Source organism: Ostrinia furnacalis, unplaced genomic scaffold (genome assembly GCF_004193835.3).
Source record: "Ostrinia furnacalis isolate ACB-3 unplaced genomic scaffold, ASM419383v2 OfSCF1459, whole genome shotgun sequence".
NCBI lineage: Eukaryota > Metazoa > Arthropoda > Insecta > Lepidoptera > Crambidae > Ostrinia > Ostrinia furnacalis.
The window spans coordinates 1-18,947 of record NW_021131698.1 but is presented as its reverse complement, the minus strand read 5'-3'; the positions used below and the strand labels follow the sequence as shown (position 1 = coordinate 18,947).

Genomic DNA, 18,947 nt, shown 5'->3' with positions numbered 1-18,947 from the left:
CTTCTGAAAGAAGAAGTCACGTTCATAGAATTATCTTCTGTAATTAATAGACTGTCGCATCCACTTACTAATTAGGTAAAGAATTTGTCAACTATACCACTTGAATTACTTAATTTTCAATTCACCGCATCGGCCCTAATAGATTTTATAACGCCTTACTAAAAAGATTAAGCAATATCAGACGCGAGTGAGATTCTGCTATAAGTTCCCTCGGACCCCGATTCAGACTAAAATTTATTTTGACAGATTTTTACAAAATTAAGGGGGTCCTGCACGGAATCCTTAAAATTGTCATATTTAGAATTAAAATTGTCATATTTAGAATTAATCGCAATTCTCTAATTATCATTAATTACACTGGTTATCCTACGCAGGACATCTCGTATTTCAAAAACCATGGCAAATGTTGGCATGCTAATTGCATTGCATCCGTTGTCATCAAGGGAAACCATTGTTGCATTGAGCAACATCCATTTGGGTAGTTTGCTTGCCTTGCATAGCGGTACTACAAAATACCTACTTCGATCGTCTAATTATTAGACTCTAATAATACAATAAAATCTATGAATACTCATAAACATGCCTTTTGTGTGTTGTTTTGGGGTGAAAATAAAATTAATTACGACCTAACGACAGAACATAGCGACAGTTATAAGTTTTAACACTCAGCAAAAGCAAATAATTGATTTCTGAAAAAAATCTAACAATACCAAATAAACAGGAACTTTTTACTAGCTTTTTTCAAACTCATGTTTGTAAAATATTTTAAATTAAAACATAAGTTACTAATAACTGTAAAATAATAATAATTTTTTCAAATGTATTGTCTACATATTATCTCCAATTTATTTAGATAGTTTTTCTACCTTAGGTTCGATAGTACGAATCGTTATTTTTTCCAATACCGATAACGTTGCTCTGCATGTCGCTAAATAAGCTGCTGTGACATTTAAATTTCTAAACGATTTTTGTGCGCACCAATCACAGCGCGTCCGTGGTCATTTTGTTTTGTAACGTCTTGATTTTGAAAACTTCAAACGTTTTTCGTTCGTTGTTGCATTGGTTGTATTGTAAATGTAATTCTAAAATAAAATAATTTTGCAAGACAAGTGCTATAATTTTGTGCGTTTATTACATGTGACTTTTATATGTTTATTGTGAAAGTGTAGTTTGAGGAAAATGATTGCCCTAACCGACGACGTTTACAAATTATTGTAAGTGCTGCTAACGTTCTTGTATTTGTCGTTAAAAACGTAATTCCCATCTGCCCAAGTGATTTCTTAACTAATTTATTGTATGTTGCAATGTTTTTAAACTATCAATGACTATTTTTGATTGATATTTGACCTTTCGGTTACCTAGAAATATTCATGAGAAAGAGTGGTCATTTCCTGTCTAAAAGGCGTTACCTACAGCCATCCTGCATCATTAACCCTCTAACTGTGTTTCTTACTCTTTAATTGTATCAATTTCACACAGGATTAATTTCAAACAATACCATGGACATAATTTTTTTAATCTATTCTAGTGATGAAGTCCAGGACAAAATTGCCCACAATGTCCGCGTCATGATGGAAGAGCTATGGCTGAACTGGTCGCACCTAGGAGTCGAGGACTCCACGAAGGTCAACAACATAAACAAACTGGTGACAATCGAGACTGAGCTTCACAGAGATGTCATTTCAGAGACCAGACAGAAACTCAAAACAATGCAAGCACAAGTGGACAGTGAGTACATGTTTTATGTTTTTCTTAGAAATTAAAATGATTGTAATGAGCCCAATTTGGTTAATTTTCTTGAGCATGTAATGGAAGAGAATTTACAATTCTATGTTGCAATCTTTTGCTTTTTGTTTGATGAAGCACAGTCCCAGTCCCCTAAGGTTAGAACTTATTTTAAAGCATCTGCCTTTATGCTTTCAGAGAGAACTTGTGAGATAATATAAAATATGTTTGTACACAAATAAGTTGCAATAGACTGAATTTTATAAAATGAAAATGTTACCATATTTTTTGTTTTCCAGAACTGAAAGAAGAAACGGAAGAACTAAGCAGATGTCTTTCGGTGGATATTACAATCATGGAATTCAAAGATGACATGATGTTAGCAGAATACAAGAGAGAATTGGAAGATCAGATTGCAGGGTAAGTCTCCTTTTTTCATAGTTTTCACAATAAAAGCTTTTCCTAGCATATTTTTTTTACAGTCTTACATGTAAGCTGTATAATTTTCAAAAGAAAATAAATAACTTAGTCTGAGATCCTAACATTCGTACAGGGATAAATGAAAGCATAAACGGCTTAAACATAGAGAGTATTTTAGGAAACAGAAGTTGTAATGATTTTAAGATAGCGTAAGATCCTACAACTATACTAAACTTTATTGTGCTCTGATTTATTTTTATAAATAAACAACTTGAAAAAATCAAACTGCCTAAGGTGGGAATCGAACTTAATTTTGTTCTTTCATACAGATATAGAGAACAAGTAGAGCAGCGTCGCATGAAAATGGAAAGGCTGCTCGAATGGCAACGCGACCTGGCCGAGAAGCTCGGTGTCACCATCCAGGAGTTGCAGGAGATCCCGCTCCCTTCGGAGGAGGAGCTGGACCGGCTGAAGGATCACCTCGAAGTCTTGCAGGCAGAGAGAGACAAGCGCGCTGAGATATTCCTGAACACGCAAGTGGAGATTAAGGATATCATGGGTGAGTATTTTTAAAATAACTCGAAAAAATCGAACTGCCTAAGGTGGGAATCAAACCCAGGACCATTCACTTGCCGGACGACTGCTCTTCCCACCTTAGGCAGTTAAATTTTTCAAGTTATTTTAAAAATATTTAGATCAATAGGCGACTCAAAAAGCTAGAAAGTGTTCACCAAATCTAAATTGGTTTTGAAGTTCATGACACTTATTGTAAGATGTGACTTATGCACATAGATTCTACTACAAATAAAGTATTCAACAGATTCTGGAGCAAATAAGGAAAATTTGTCTCTTGATCTTGTACTACATAATATTTATTTATTTTATTATTTTTATTAGACCCAAAACAGGTTACAGCCATGTAAGATGACACAATCACAAGTTCATTCTTTTAGTGATTTCCTCTTTCAAGTAATTGCTGGCATATGCATTAATAATTTGTATTAATTGCTGAGGGAAACAATAAGTCCTCAGTAAATTAATAAATCAGTATCAAATCCCACTATCCTAGTTATCATCAGTCATATTTATTTATATGGCTACCTAAATAAACTCCGACAAACTTTGTCTGAGTAGTGTAGTGTCGAAGTCATGTCGATATTCAGTAGTATCGGAGTAACGTAATGTCGAAGTAACGTTTGTCGGAGTTTATTTTTATAGCCATTTTATATCTGTTCAACAGACAAGCTCCAAATCAAGCCGCAAAACAAGTTCGAGCACATCGCGGTGACGTCACTGTCTGTAGACTTCAAGGTGACAGACTTGAACATGGACCGCCTCGCCAAGCTTCAGCAGGAGTTGCAGGAGCGATTCGAGCAGACCAACAATAGGGTGAGTGAAGTAAAAATTGAGCATTATGTAGGTTGAGGCAACCATTACATTAGCGCCGCGGTCTTTTTGAACATCAGCATTGGTTATCTAAAGCTGGCATATTAATATCGCTTAAACTGCTTAGATGATACTGGCGGAATATTGTGTTGGAAAAAACAAATTGATTGGCATTGACAGATTTTCTTAATTCTCATCAATCATCTTTTACTTCAATGTTATTTTTATCTTATACAAGTTATCCAGTTATTGACAAAGGTCGCGGGAGACATTTTGGAAAAGCCACACGGTGCGGTGCGGTTGCGGCTCGGCGCCGGAGCGTTATCGCTGCAGCGTCCTGCATATTATAAAGATCACTGATATGCCAAACGGTGCGTTCCGGCGCCGCACCGCAGGCACACCGCAACTCGGGCCTGGTGGTCGCGGTGCGGCGCCAGAGCGATGTCGCTGCAGCTCCCTGCATATAAAGATCACTGATATGCCAAACGGTGCGTTCCGGCGCCGCACGCAGAAACACCGCAACACGGTGCGGATGGTCGCGGCGCGGCGCCAGAGCGATGTCGCTGCGGCGCCCTGCATATAAAAATCAATGATATGCCAGACGGTCCGTTCCGGCGCCGCACCGCAGGCACACCGCACTTCGTTGAGCGAGACGGGGCCGTATTGCGGCGCCGCATACCACATGTGTACAGTGATGCAGAAAAATGTTTGCGGTGAGGCGCCGCACCGAACTGTGGCTTCTCACTTTGATGCTGGCAGTGCAGGACCAGCCGTTGTGGAAATCCATGCATATCCTTTGTCCAGAAGTGGACGCAAATATACGGGGTGGAATTTTGTAATGCCACCTGGAGGGAAAGAAAGTACTCTAAATACTGTAGATAGAAAATTTTACTCAAAGGAAACATTCCTTTATTTTTGAAAAGAAATAGAACTGCATTCAAAGATTTCTAAAAATTTGTTTGCCACACCCGGGAATCGAACCACTAAAATTTGTTAAAAATTACAACCTGTATTTTAATTGCCTCGATCGTTAGGGTTAAGTATAAGGATGAAATCTTACTAACAAACTTGATAAATCAAATGAAAGGAAAACCATGAAATCTTAAGTTATTTTAATTATGTACAGAAAATTGTATGGTATAGTAGTGAATTTAAAAAATCTTTGAATGCACTTTCTTTTCAAAAATAAAGGAATGTTTTCTTTCAGTAAAATTTTATATCTACAGTATTAAGAGTACTTTCCCTCCAGGTGGCATTACAAAATTCCACCCTGTATTTTCAACTGCTGCCTGCTTAAACGTGAAAATTTGCTTCCCAAGGTGCTAGAACTCCGCGAACGGCTGTCCAAGCTGTGGGACTGTTTGGACGAGGACCAGGTGTACCGCGAGAACTTCCTGCACGCTCACCCCGGCTGCCACCCTCGCAGCGAGGCTGCCATCAAGGACGAGATCCGCCGCTGCGACCAGATCAAGCGGCAGAAGATACAGGTATCAATAACTATTTTATGAAAACAAAATTCCTGTTACGTGTTACCGTGTCACATAAAAATTAGGGATTGATTGTTGTTGATTGTTGAAAACGGGCATAAGTGGCTTTCCGACCGTAGGTGGACTATTTCTTATATCTCCATAGAAACTTAAGTGTGCCTAAAAATTAAGAGACGTAAGGAAGTGCTGGACGCAGGCCGCTACCAACCGGGTAACATGGAAAGCATTGGGGGAGGCCTATGTTCAGCAGTGGACGTCCTATGGCTGAGATGATGATGATGATGATTGATGAAGGAAGGAAGCGCTGCAGTGACACCACTGTTTCGCGCTTGTCGTGGCCACTACTAGTTTTCACACAATGTCTGGAAGGGCAACAGCGTCTTTGTCACGGTGGCACGCCGCTGCGACCAGATCAAGAGGCAGAAGATACAGGTACAAAATAAATGAACTAGGTTTCTAACTGGGGCTGGACTATTTCTTATTTCTCCATGGAAACAAGAGCGCTGACAAACTAGAGGCGTGACGAAGCGCTGCAGTGCCGCGCCACTATTATACAGGGTGGAATTTTGTAATGCCACCTGGAGAGAAAGAGATAGAAAATTTTACTGAAAGAAAACATTCCTTTATTTTTGAAAAGAAAGAGAACTGCATTCATAGATTTTCGAAAAATTTTCGAGAATTCACTAGCATACCATACAATTTTCTGAACATAATTTAAGATTTTATGGATTTCCTTTCATTTGATTTATCAAGTTTGTTAGAGAGATTTCATCCTTATACTTGACCCTAACGATCCATGCAATAAAAATACAGGGTGTAATTCTTAACAGATTTTAGTTGGTGCGATTCCCGGGTGTGGCAAATATTTTTTTGGAAATCTTTGAATGCAGTTCTATTTCTTTTCAAAAATAAAGGAATGTTTTCTTTGAGAAAATTTTTCTATCTACAATATTAAGAGTACTTTCATCTACAATATTAAGAGTACTTTCCCTCCAGGTGGCATTACAAAATTCCACCCTGTAGATCGTTTCATCTACGAAGACATGCGGGGAGTTTGATCCGAGCAGTCTGAGCGTCATTATTGTAGTGTGCGTGTACACTCATGGACAATAAAATTTAGCATGTACCGATAACACTCAAACATAAGCGTAAGAATGGTTGGGCGCGTCTTCGTGGATGGTCTATAGTTTTCATAAAATTTCTAGAAGCGCAACAGCTGCTTGTCTTTGTCAAGGCTTCACTTTGGTAGTAGTGCTGCAACTGCACTTCTAAAAATTGTATGAAAAACAGAAGAGGCGCGGCGAGCGAACCACAGTGATGTCTCTGCAGCGCGTCCTCATGCCTCTAATTTGAAGGCGTCTTTGTAGAGGCGCATGCCGTGTGCGCCCGCACACAGACGCACGATAGTGACGTGCGCCCGCCCATCCTAGTGTAGGACCCTAAAAGGGTAAGAAGTGTTTTACTAAAATTATTAAAATGTATGTATTATTAGTTGTGCAAAGAACTTTAGATTCGCCTTTATGTCCTGGGTCTATTCTCTATAATAAAACCGTGGCTATGGCTTAGGGCCCTCGCCCACGGCGACTTTGTAGCGATGCAGTCGCGCTGCTGTAGCGCGTTGGCATCACTTCTTTTAAGAGAACTATTTTCCGAATTCTCACTGAAAACTGTTTTTATGACATAGATGAATTTACAAAATTCTGCCGTGGTAACCATATGCGAATTGCTAATTTATGACATTCCTATAATTTTGATACTGACATTGTATTCTCACGTTTTATTGTGATCATAAAATTGTTTAATTTATTATAATTTATGTGACATCCGAAATTTTAATTACCTAATTGTTTTAATTGATATTGTAATTGCATTGTAATAAATATTTTTGACATTTGAATTCTATTGGAGGTAGATCATGTAATATTAATAATGACTATTAATAATTTAATAATAATACTGCATGACGACTAAATGTTTGCATATCGCTATGTCGATGAAACATGTTGTTCTCGTAACAAGATAATAACTGAAATGTACCATGTTTTATGCAAATAAATAATTTGAATTTGAATCTGTAGTGCGTTCCAAATGCGACTAACGCGTGTTAGTAGCGAAAGTAAAAAGTCGCCGTGGGCGAGGGCCCTTACGGGTTTTTATTATTTAGGTCTGACATAACTCCTATTCCCAGGTGTTCGTAGCCAACGTCCGTACTAAAATAAAGCTGATGTGGGACAGCGTGATGTATTCCCCGCAACAGCGCGAGGAGTTCGTGCACTACTTCCAGGACATCTTCACGGAGGATACGCTCACGTTGCACGAGCTGTATTTGGACAAGATCACCAAGTTCTACAGTGAGAACAAGTACGTAAATAAGCCTAAAATAAAGCTTCGTTTTATGCATATGTGTTGCTAGAAATGTGTGAGAATGATTAGTCGTGAACTAGCACAATATCTGACTAGTTCTGTCCCAGCACGACTTATTTGGCTTTTATTGTGTTTAACAAGGACTCTTATTATAAAGATGCGATTTGAAAATTATAAATAACTTGAAAAAATCGAACTGCCTAAGGCGGGAATTGAACCCACGACCTTTCAGGTCTTAGTCAATTCCCGCCTTAGGCAGTTCGATTTTTTCAAGTTATTTATAATTTTCAAATTAGTTTGAGATGCGACTCTTAACGCTAAAAATTAAATAACTAAGATGCGATTTGTTGTTTTTACAGTCATGATTACTTCCTTTCACTTTTCAATTCTTATACTTTAATACTTTATTGAACTTAGTTAATTGAGTTAGCAGGAATGCGATTGCTATCCCAACTAATATTATAAATGCGAAAGTAACTCTGTCTGTCTGTCTGTCTGTTACGCTTTCCCGCTTAAACCTCGCAACCGATTTTGATGAAATTTGGCATAGAGATAGTTTGAGTCCCGGGAAAGAACATAGGATAGTTTTTATCCCGGTTTTTGAAACAGGGACGCGCGCGATAAAGTTTTTCTGTGACAGACAAAATTCCACGCGGGCGAAGCCGCGGGCGGAAAGCTAGTGTATAATATACGAGTGCGAATGCTCTGAGCAGAGGCAAATGGAGGATTTGGCCTGACCCAATGATAATACTGTTTGGTGACAATTTAGAGCTCTTTAGCAATGCTCGTGCTCCTTCAGTTAATAGTCCAGTCATTATAGTAAGTTCACCTCGGAATTCGAGATACCCAGCTGTAAGTCTGTAAATACGTGTATATTGACAGCCTAAAAGTTGTCTCAAAACCTACATATGGTAGGGTGTAAGCAACTATTAAATTTCAGGTCAACGGTCACAAAAATCGGTTTTTTACGCTTTTTTTTAGAAATATCTCATTTCCTATGGGTTTTTGCTATTTGTATTTATTATCAACTAGCTGACCCGGCGAACTTTGTTCCGCCCTAATGGCAANCGACTGTATGTCAACGTGAAATTGTGAACTCTGTCAGTTTATAATATAACGCGTTAGATTGTAAACTAACAGTGGGTTAGGTTAGGTTAGATTGTAATTTAACTACGTCAGATTATAATCTGACGGAATTCACAATTTTACGGTGACATATACATATTTCTTACTAGCTTTCCGCGTGTAATTTTGTGTCACAGAAAAACATTATCGCGCGCGTCCCTGTTTAAAAAACCGGGATAAAAACTATCCTATGTCCTTTCCCTGGACTCAAATTATCTCTATTCAAAATTTCATCAAAATCGGTTCAGTGGTTTAGGCGTGAAAGCAAGACAGACAGAGTTACTTTCGCATTTATAATATTAGTATAGATAATATATAGACTAAGAGCTAGTGAACGCCAGACCTACGTCATTTTATAAAATTTTATAAATTTTATAAAAGTCTATTGAATATACAGAAAAATCCACCGTAAAAGTTAGACTTACGTTATACTATAAAATCTGATTTTTATGTATAATATTTGGGCAATAATTAGAAGTATTTTCCCCAACAGCCAGACGGTTTTGACAGTTCCAACTCCTTGCCAGACAGTTTTTTTTGGGTAGCTCCCAAAGCCACCATGACCCAAACTTCATAATTCACCAACATTATATCCTATATTGGGAGCATACGCTGACAAACTTTCAGCTTTTATAAAATGACGTAGGTCTGGCGTTCACCAGCTCTTAGTCTAATAGATTTACAACTAGATGAGGTCCCATTATCGCTTTTACCCCTTGTGTTACACCGGCAGAACGGCACAGCAAGCTATCAGCGTGCGATATTAGTAATTACTGTAAAACTGAAATTGATCGAAATTAATAACATAATATCATGTTTTTTGTTACATAATCGCCTCTATCGCAACTACACAAGGCTTATATCCCCACAGGAGCGCCACAACAAGCTGTCGGCTCGCAAGCAGGCGCTGACGCCGACGACGCCGCTTCTGCGCTCGCTGGCCACGTCGCCGCTCGGCAAGCGCAACCGAACTGCCGCCGGGCTCGCCGCCACTGCTGAGAAGAACAGGTGGGTTTAGACTTTATTTCTAACGGCTTAAAGTTGATTTTCCATTACACCATTTATGCTCACTCGCCGTCATCGCCGAGAACAGTTAGAGCTCATTTTACATTAGAGATCTTTCAAGCTCACTCGCTGGCCACGGAACGTTCATGCAGGCACGCAGTGAAAACAACGCAGGACCGAAATCTTTGTTGGCCTTTGTCCAACAGTGAACACCATTTAATTAAGATGAAATGGGAATGTATTTGCATAGACAATCTTACGCTACTGATTCGATATGAACATCTTTTTAAATTGAAAATAATTATTTATAGTAATTAGTAAAAAAATACTAACACAGCTTGCATACCTTCCTTATAACCTTCCTACCCCAGCTTTGCGCAATACTTGTATTGACATTAAACAGTATTCTCACTCCGTAGGCCGTCCAAGCGTCAGCTGATGACTGGCAGCGCTACCAAAGCTGTCACCACCATCTCCAACAATCTGTCTGCCCTCAAGAGATCTGCCATATCCACTGTCAAGAGGTAAGATAGATTAAATTCCTTTAACCATTAAACGAATGAGCAAGTTCAAATGTGCTTTAGACCATAACATAAGACCATAAAGTTCACATTGAGGGATTTTTTAAAATTGCGTAATTAAAACTGTCAAGAATTTTACTTTGTCTTTGGAACGTCACATTATCTATTGTTGAAATCAGTGATTTGCTTTGTTAATCCAAAACAAAGAGCAATGATTATTAGAATTGAGGAGATCGCTCCCCTTGTCAATGAGTTTGGTGGGACAGTTCAGTTTAGGTCATCTATACGATTTATCCGATTTATTAATCAATGACAAAATTTCATATTTCATCTACATTTATTCTGTATTTCTGTATCCAGTTATTTCATCACTATTGTCGTCCATAGCACCATAATGATATTTTTCATTCCTTCCCAACAGTGCGCGTTTGTGACTCGAAGCGAACACAGGCACTGACGCGAGGCAAGTCGTGCTTGATTAGTGACAGTAGACAATTAACGGTTGCCGTACGCATTGTGTAAGCGAGGAATGAGAAATATTGTCGATCGCACTCACGTAATGTAGGCGTCTACAATTGGTACAGTTCACAGCAGAATTTGATTGAGTTTGGTATCTTGTGAAGTACAGTTGACAGCACATCACACTACACTCATTTTTATTTAGCATAATAGCATCTGTTACAAGTATATATAGCCTGACCAGGAACATAAAAACCCTCGCCATGTTGCGGAAAACTAATGGTACTAATTTCTTTTAATGGCAACAGTAACTGAAAACTTCATTGACATGTCACCTTGCATGTCAGTCTATTGCTGTCAAAGTGTAAACAAACTTTATTTTAAATGTGCGCAATTGATTTTATGAATGAAATTGCTAAAATCTTTTTATATTCGTGAAAGAAAAGTGGTTCACAATGTGTTAAAGTATTTGTCGAAGAGAAATACCAAGGGTTCGGACAATATTTTCATTGAATAATGTTTCCAACAAAGGTTGTCAAATTGACTGACATGTTTATCGTGTAGTACAGTCCACTATGAAAATTAGCTGTGGTTTGATTCAACTACCTATTTTAAAGTTTTTTGTCACTTTCTAAATGTTGAATTTTATGGAATTGGGAAAGAAGTACCGAGTTTGAAGCGTTCATGAGCAGACATTGCAGTTGAATATTCAAGTTCTGAATTTGATTATTGATGAATAATAAAATAAATCCTACTAGCTCGATTGATGGTTTCATTTAATTTATTTAAACCAGGTTACCTATAATAATATTTTTTCGTTAATTTATGAAAATATCAAATTAGCCCGTAATCCTGAATCCTGATACATAAAGTTAGCCTATTAATTTAACACAGGTACGACTGTACTCAGTGTTGCACTATCAAATGCGATTGACGCGCCTCTATGCCAGGGTTTTTATGTTCCTGGTCAGGCTATAAGATATCACAGTGTTTATTCTGATTTGTTGTATTGTTATTTTTCATTCAGTTTTTGACTGAATACCCGAGCCATCCAAGGTAATAGGTCACAGTTGATAAATTTCATAGATAATAATAAACGCCATAATACGCAATTAAGTTGCCTTTGTGGTACAGTACAATACTCCCGGTGGGTGTATTTTAAATGATAATTGAATGAGTCTATAATACTAATGATAATAGCTTTCTAAGAAAAGAATTTCGCTCTTCAAAGCTTTCGTAATTCTAATTGGCCATTTTGCTTTGTTCAACTTTTCCTGAAGTTAAGTAAAAAAAATAGTTTAGGCGCGATTGGTCCAATTCGCAATTGCTCCAATCGTGAAAAATTCACAAATTCGCGATTAGTCCAATTCGCGATTGGTCCAATTCGCTATTGGTCCAATTCGCGATTGGTCCAATTCGCTATAGGGCCAATTCGCTATAGGGCCAATTCGCAATTGGTCCAATCGCGCCTAAACAAAAAAAATACTTGCACAGTAATTTTGTTCCATGGTATTGAATTCAGATTTTTGCTGTGAACTGTACAACTAGTTTTGGTAGTTAGTAATATTATTTAACGTAACGTAATTAAGTCGATGTCAGAAGTAATCAAGTAGTAGACAAATAGCATTTTGTACTTCGTAAAAATTGTGTTGCGTAGTGGACTAGTTTCGCATGGTACATGGTAGTTTACTGTTATTAGCTGTCAATCAATGGAAAAATATGGTTTCCTGAAAATCTCATTCTGTCCAGTCATGATTTGTGTATGCAAAAGTCACTGTGATTTATTTAGTTGCTTCACATATATCGTGAATTAGGGGACAGGCTTGTTTTTCAATTAATTTCTGCGAAATTATGGGAGGAAAACTTGTTTTCTAATATTTATAACCGGAGATTGAGTTACGGTTATCGTATGCATTGAAGGCACTTGAGAATCAAACCTGAAACCAATCGCAAGTCGCAACTTTGTGATACATTACACCATTTCCATGATGTTAGGGCAAAAAGACATTCATGACGTAGTTTTAAACTCGAGAAAATAAATTACACATACCTAAATTTTTCGACTATGTAATATCTGTCACTAAAAGAGCCAATTCTTTATGAAGACTCTACAGCCTAAATAACAAGGCTAATATTTCCACAGGCGCATTAGCGGTCGTCTGGCCACCCGCGCTATCGTAGAGAGTAAGGGCGATCACGCGAAACGCAAGTTGGACTACGGAGGAGAGCTCAAGAAAACACCCAAAGTCAACGGCAGCATTCTCAAGCACAAGCGTACGGTGAGTATTCATTGACACCAAAGAAGCATTACAATTTACTCTCGTATAATTAGTTAATAATTATTAGTTGCCACTTTTTCTTACTGGTGAATAATATGCCACTGCAATCTTGGTGCCCCTATTGGTGGACACTGGGAAAAAATGAATTGAATATTAAACTCTCTCAATAATAGATTAGATGGTGCATTCATTGTCATTTAATGACAGACTTCTAAATCTATTCTCAAGTTTCAATCGAGTTTTAAGCGTTCCAGAATACGTACCAGTGTACATTTTGGGTAGGGGTTCAGATAATTTTAAGTATGACACAAGGATGAGACAGAATTACTTGTGTATATGTAGTCCCTGGAATCGAGACCCGCAACAACACCCGCGGCAGGGGAAGACCGCCTAAACGGTGGACAGACGACATCCGGCAGCAGGCTGGAGTGAACTGGATGCGTGTGGCCAGGGACAGAAGTCGGTGGAGGGTTGAAGAGGATGCCTATGTTCGAAGGCGAACCCAAAGGCTGTTATAAATAGATAGATAAATGTAGTAGTGAATCCTATCCTTTGAAGCAAGATAAAAGCCTATTATTATAAACTTTTTTGCTCATATTCGAACTTCTATGTCTCCTCCAGTCTCACGGCAAGCGGCGCAGCACCTCGCGCCGTTCCACCAACGCGACGGCCTCCAGCCAAGAGGAAGAACACAAGCACAAAGACCCTCTCATGGAGACTACGCTGCTCACTACGTACACAGATTTCAAGGTATATCAATAGCATATCAGACTATTTATGTTGCGAAATAGCACCTCTTACAACTGTCTGTACATTAAACACCAACTTTCTTGGTGTTAATATTTAAGATTTATTTGAAACCTCATCTTGAAGTAATTAAGTTGAAAATCTATTAGAGATTTTCTGCCACGCTTACTCGTCATGCTGGTGAAAAAGAGCAGGTACTTAATTACTATTCAGTAAAAAAACTTTGACAAAAACTAAAATCTGTTTTGATTACTTATCAACAAATAAACACATGGTTCTATTGACAACAGACTTTGATGAACTACGTTGATTTCTTGGTTTGTTCCTATGGAGAGCTGAAAATGGCTTTATACAAAACTAAGACAGCAACTGCCAACAATTTATCGATGTCTTCATGATGTCATTAAAATCATACCAATAATTATCAGCTGTCTATAGTAATATCGTAATGTATTTTGTCTTACAGGACAACATCAACGAGAAGCAAATCAGCCGTAGTTCGATGGCGAATACTAGAGGTCACGAGCCGCTCCTCCCAACCATCGTCTTCTCAGCGATCGACGAGAAAAAAACGCCCACCACCCCCAAAAAAACTGCAAAAGTTCCCACGCCCCTCACCCCCAAAGTCGGCAAGGAAAACATCCAACACGTCAACGTGCCTATAACCCCTAAAAGCAACCTTCTATACACCCCTACTAGATTAACGCGATCAGCTCTGAAGCTAAATAACGACGGTTTTGCAACTCCAAGAGCGCCGCTGAGTGCGAACAAAGTCAACCTGCAACGACAAAACACGGTATCGAGTATGTCAGTGAAAACTACCCCCAATAATGTCAGCCGGTCGAAGTCACACACTCATTTGGTGCGGGCCAAGAATCTACCGCCGCTTATTTGAGATTAAGACTGATGTCGCGTTCACGTATTTTGGTTCAAAATTGTGTATCTGTTATCCAGGTTTAACGTATCGGCCTTTTCATAAGAGTCCCTGCGATTGTTAGTTATTGAAACCTATTTAATTTTGTAAAAGCTTTTATTGGAAGTCTCTTTTGAAGGTCGATGAGTTATATTTTGATCAATATTCTACTCATTCCTTGAACTAAGTTATTTGGCATTTGATTATGTTAACAATACGACAGGATTTGTGAACGTTTGTGATATATTTAAGGCAATAATTAAGTTTTCACTGAATTAACAATTAATTGTAATTACACATTGACATTTTTTTACGATTTTATTATGAATACGATGTTTTATGTACAAATGCTTGGCGGTTTTAATTGATGACATTATTATAATCTTTCATATGAATGTATATGTGAATCTCTTTCATATAAACGCTTGATATTTTTATGTAGGGTCCAATTGTTTATAGTTTGCGTTATGAGTATTTAGTTTTGATTAGTTTAGTAAGTTACGAGTTTTTATTTTTCAGAATTTTGTTTTAGATTAGTTTTGTCTTACTAACACAGATTGTTTGATATTGTGATAAAATACTACACTAAATTCACCCTAATCTAGATGTGTAAAATCTGGAAATATTTTAAACATTAATCTTATCATTTAATAGAGTTAGAAGCTAGGTTGATATTAGCACAGATGATACGCTTCTTATATCCATAAACTGTGGATGTGTTGAATTACTTCAGTTAATAAACTTAAAGATATGAACGATTGTCCATGAACTTGTCCATCACAATCCTAGATCAGATCAGAAATTGACATCATTAAAGTTTGAGTAACCGTTATGGTCACGTTGATCGTGAAAGTGTCAAAGTAACAAAATTTTAACACAATTTCAGGCAGCTCACATTATTCGATCACAAATGACAAAATGATACAATGTACTTAATTGTAATCAGTATTTGAATATTATAATCTAATTCGACGATTGTTTCTGAAGTACACTCGGCTTCAACACCATAATTGCATTATAATCTATATTTTATTACGGCCGATGTACGGATTACAATTTATTGCGTCATTTTTAATTTAGTTTTAATTTTAAATGTAAATTATGGTTGTAATATATTTGCATAGTTTAAACTAAGAAGTTTTTTATTTGTCCCACGACCATATAGATTTTAGTTCTTGTCATTTATCAGCAGTGTTAAATAACAGTGTTTCTTTATTAATTATTTCATAAAAGATCTGTAAAATACGTTAAAATGTCGATATTTTTCGATTTTGAAGTCGGGCCGAATGGAAGAAGGTTCAGGAGAGCGGTGGATGGAGACAAAGTTGACATACAATCGTTTGTAAACGATATTACTGAGCATTTGTTCGGGCCTGTCGACATCGGAGAACTAATGTACGTGAATCTACAGGTGTAGCACATGACTTGAGTCAGTGCCAGTTGTATGGTATCGAGTGCTTTTGTGACGTCAAACGTCAGTGAAACTTCTGTCAGTCACGTCATATAGTCGCTCCTTCCGTACTGCTCCCATATCTGAAACATTAGAAGTCAGTTGTGCGCTAGAATTTATTTATTTATTTATTTGAACACCAACAAGGTTACATTGAGGCTTCACAAAAGTAACTATAAAAAATGACACTTGTTAAATGCAAACTTAATTATAGAATTGTAATTATAATGGCTATATTCCACTACTAAGCTAGTCTCTCTACTTGGGCAATTTGACTGGGAAGAGAATGCCATATGCTCCGTCGAATCAAATCTTTGTAATTTGTCTATGGAGACGTTTTTACTCGTTAGCCGTCTCTGTACCATAGTGTTATTTCGAAAGCTTATTGGTTGCAGCCATTTATAGTCTGGTCGCTGAGCACGTAGAATTTCGTCCATGGACCCCAAGCTACCCATCCCTTATCGCGCTGGTACTCACTGCTGCCGCCCGTCGCACAGTCGCGACAGCAATATAATTACGCGCGAGCGATAAGGATGGGTAGCTTGGGGTTAATGGACGAAATTCTACGTGCTCGGCGACCAGACTAAAGAAGTGGTAATCTAATTTTTATTCCAGTGAACTGTCAGCCCTGTCAATATGTTTGATAGACGAAAACAAGGACGTGGTGGGGTTCATGGCGCTCAGCGACTATCCCAACGTGCCCGGAGTCGACCCCGGTGATTGGGAGATCTGGCTACGAAACATGTTCCAGTGAGTACTTGCACATCAAAGGACAATGACCAAAAGTGCTCCAAATGTCCACCACTAATGAGACCTATATTGGCTTATAGTCCATTAAACAGAGATTAACTTTTAGTATGGGACGAAAAAAAAAACCTGTCAGTAAAATGTTATGACTGTTTAAAAAATTGTAGTAGTTTACGCGCCAATCTCAGGAACTACTGGTCCGATTTGAAAAATTCTTTTTCTTATGGATAGCCCATTTATCAAGGATGGTTTTAGAATAAATAACATCACCCTATAACCAATAGGGGCGGAGCAGTAAAGACAAATGTTGTAAAAATGGGTAATATTATTCAAACTATTTTCACGCGTACAAAGTCGCAGGCATAGCTAGTATAATTATTTAATAAAATTCATCTATAAGCCCGCGCCACTTGCGACATGACATAACATGCGTAGATTAGTCCAAAATGTGCAATGGATAGAATGATATCAAGGACATTTTTCGGATGAAAATGTAAAAAACAGACTTCATTCAGTCATAACTTTTTACTGACAGCATATTTTAGATTGCGGTTTGGTTATAATGAATGCTATCTTAAGTAGTGTTGTACAGATAAAGAATGTTAAGATGGCGGGACTCTGTATCGAGTGGACTGTATTCGTTGTTTGTTTAGTGTTAATATTGTGCTATTTCGCATAAAAGAAAGTCCTGTAGAAAAATAACGAGCAAAGTAGCAAGTAATTGCTGCTACGATTTTAACAATTTGACATTCACGACAGCCTCACTTAAAAATATCCGGCCAGGGATTTATTTATGGATTATTTTATTTAATAGAAGCAGAAGCAGGTACATCATACAACCTACCTATTTGACTGCCTTAACCACACGGCTCATTTGCTTCTAGTAAATGGAGAGTCATGTTCCTGCATAGGTTACTTACTAAATGGCTACCTGATGACTTTCATACCCAATTCTTCTATAATTAATTCCAGAAAGTACTTCCTCTCCCGTAACACCCTGTTCATCCACTTCATGTGCTGTGCGGAGGCGGTAGACGACTTCTTTCTGGATGAGGCGCTGGTGTCGGTGTTTGAGCATGACGCGTACTTGCACCAGGTCGTGTTGCTGGTGCCGCCACAGTGTCCTGAAGGTAGAACAATGTTTTTTAACTGTGGATATCCATCATCATTGTAGTCCGTAGGTAGGGTACTCACCTGCCATGTAGTACGTAACGTAGCATGTAACGTAACCAACCTATAAGTGAGTACGGCTCGTCCACGGTCATCGCGTATCTGGATGCGAGCTCTTGGATCCTACTGCGAGCCGCTTTTGTGCTCGCAGTGATACCGCCAGTCGGCGGGTCGCTGCGATCTCCCTGCGAACCACGCGCAGGCAACGCGCAGCGGGCTCGTGCCTATGTACTCACTTGATACAGTATCTGATACATTACATGCTACACGGCTAGATGAGTACCCCGCTGTACATTTTAGTTTATATGAGTGAGAGCTATTGTATTTTGTCCACACCAGTTAGCGCCACTGTAGAGTAAGGACGTCACTTGCTATTGGCTAAGACAGTGTCGTCAACTGGTAAGCGTAAATACGATACCCCTCATTGTGCGATTACTAGAAATACAAGGTGTTGATTTCAATTTTTTTTGTGGATAATGCGTTTATACAAGTCATAATAGATCACCTAAATAAATATGGCGAGGATTGAAATCAACACCCTGTATAAGCTCCGCGGTTGACCATAAGATTGCTATTCCTCCAAGGATGTGCTGCTGTGAGGTTGGGTTGCCCAGGATGCATCTGTGAAGCATCAAAGAATCACTTCATTTACCTAGCTAAGCGCAGCTCTAGTGAAAATGCACCAGAACGGGACAAAACCAAGACAATGTGCCTGTGTTGCGCATAGGCTCGGAGCCCTCTGACGACTATTTCTTTTAAAGATGAAAGTGTGAAGAACGCAAATAATACTTACTTCCTGACATGCTCAACAAACTTGTTTTTTACGGAACGTCCTAAAACCCCATAGAATAAAAGAAGTATTAAGTACTATAGTCCGGTCGCTGAGCACGTAGAATTTCGTCCAATGACCCCAAGCTATCCATCCTTATCGCTCGCGCGTAATTATGCTCGTGCTTTGTCCTCGAGATTAGAAATAAGAACTATGTAGTATCACGTACGGTGATGCCAGTTTACGCACTGTTAGTTGAGGATATTTTTTTTTTTTTTTTTTTGTGGGTATCTCAGTTTACATCCCATTTGACATTGGTATCCGTCGTCAGTCACGATTCAGTGCTCTGCCAGTTCGCACTTCTTCTACTTAAATACGTA

The 18,947-nt window shown here is 38.4% G+C and overlaps 2 protein-coding genes across 2 annotated transcripts; both read left to right on the top strand.

The window, feature by feature from the left end:
- Window positions 1–1,016: 1,016 nt before the first annotated feature.
- Window positions 1,017–14,440, top strand: LOC114352848 (uncharacterized). Its single transcript, XM_028304587.1, has 12 exons — window positions 1,017–1,214; window positions 1,529–1,728; window positions 2,025–2,145; window positions 2,475–2,704; window positions 3,386–3,534; window positions 4,851–5,018; window positions 7,207–7,383; window positions 9,379–9,515; window positions 9,932–10,036; window positions 12,636–12,771; window positions 13,393–13,521; window positions 13,985–14,440. The coding sequence occupies exons 1-12, from the start codon at window positions 1,180–1,182 to the stop codon at window positions 14,411–14,413; spliced, it is 2,016 nt and encodes a 671-aa protein (XP_028160388.1). The 5' UTR covers window positions 1,017–1,179; the 3' UTR covers window positions 14,414–14,440.
- A 1,243-nt stretch (window positions 14,441–15,683) lies between these two features.
- LOC114352854 (cilia- and flagella-associated protein 61-like) lies at window positions 15,684–17,758 on the top strand (the record flags this gene model as incomplete). The annotated part of the gene is made up of 3 exons (XM_028304597.1): window positions 15,684–15,826; window positions 16,497–16,631; window positions 17,601–17,758. Coding segments are annotated over exons 1-3 (436 nt in total), but the record flags the coding sequence as incomplete, so codon positions are not given.
- Between the last annotated feature and the right edge of the window lie 1,189 nt (window positions 17,759–18,947).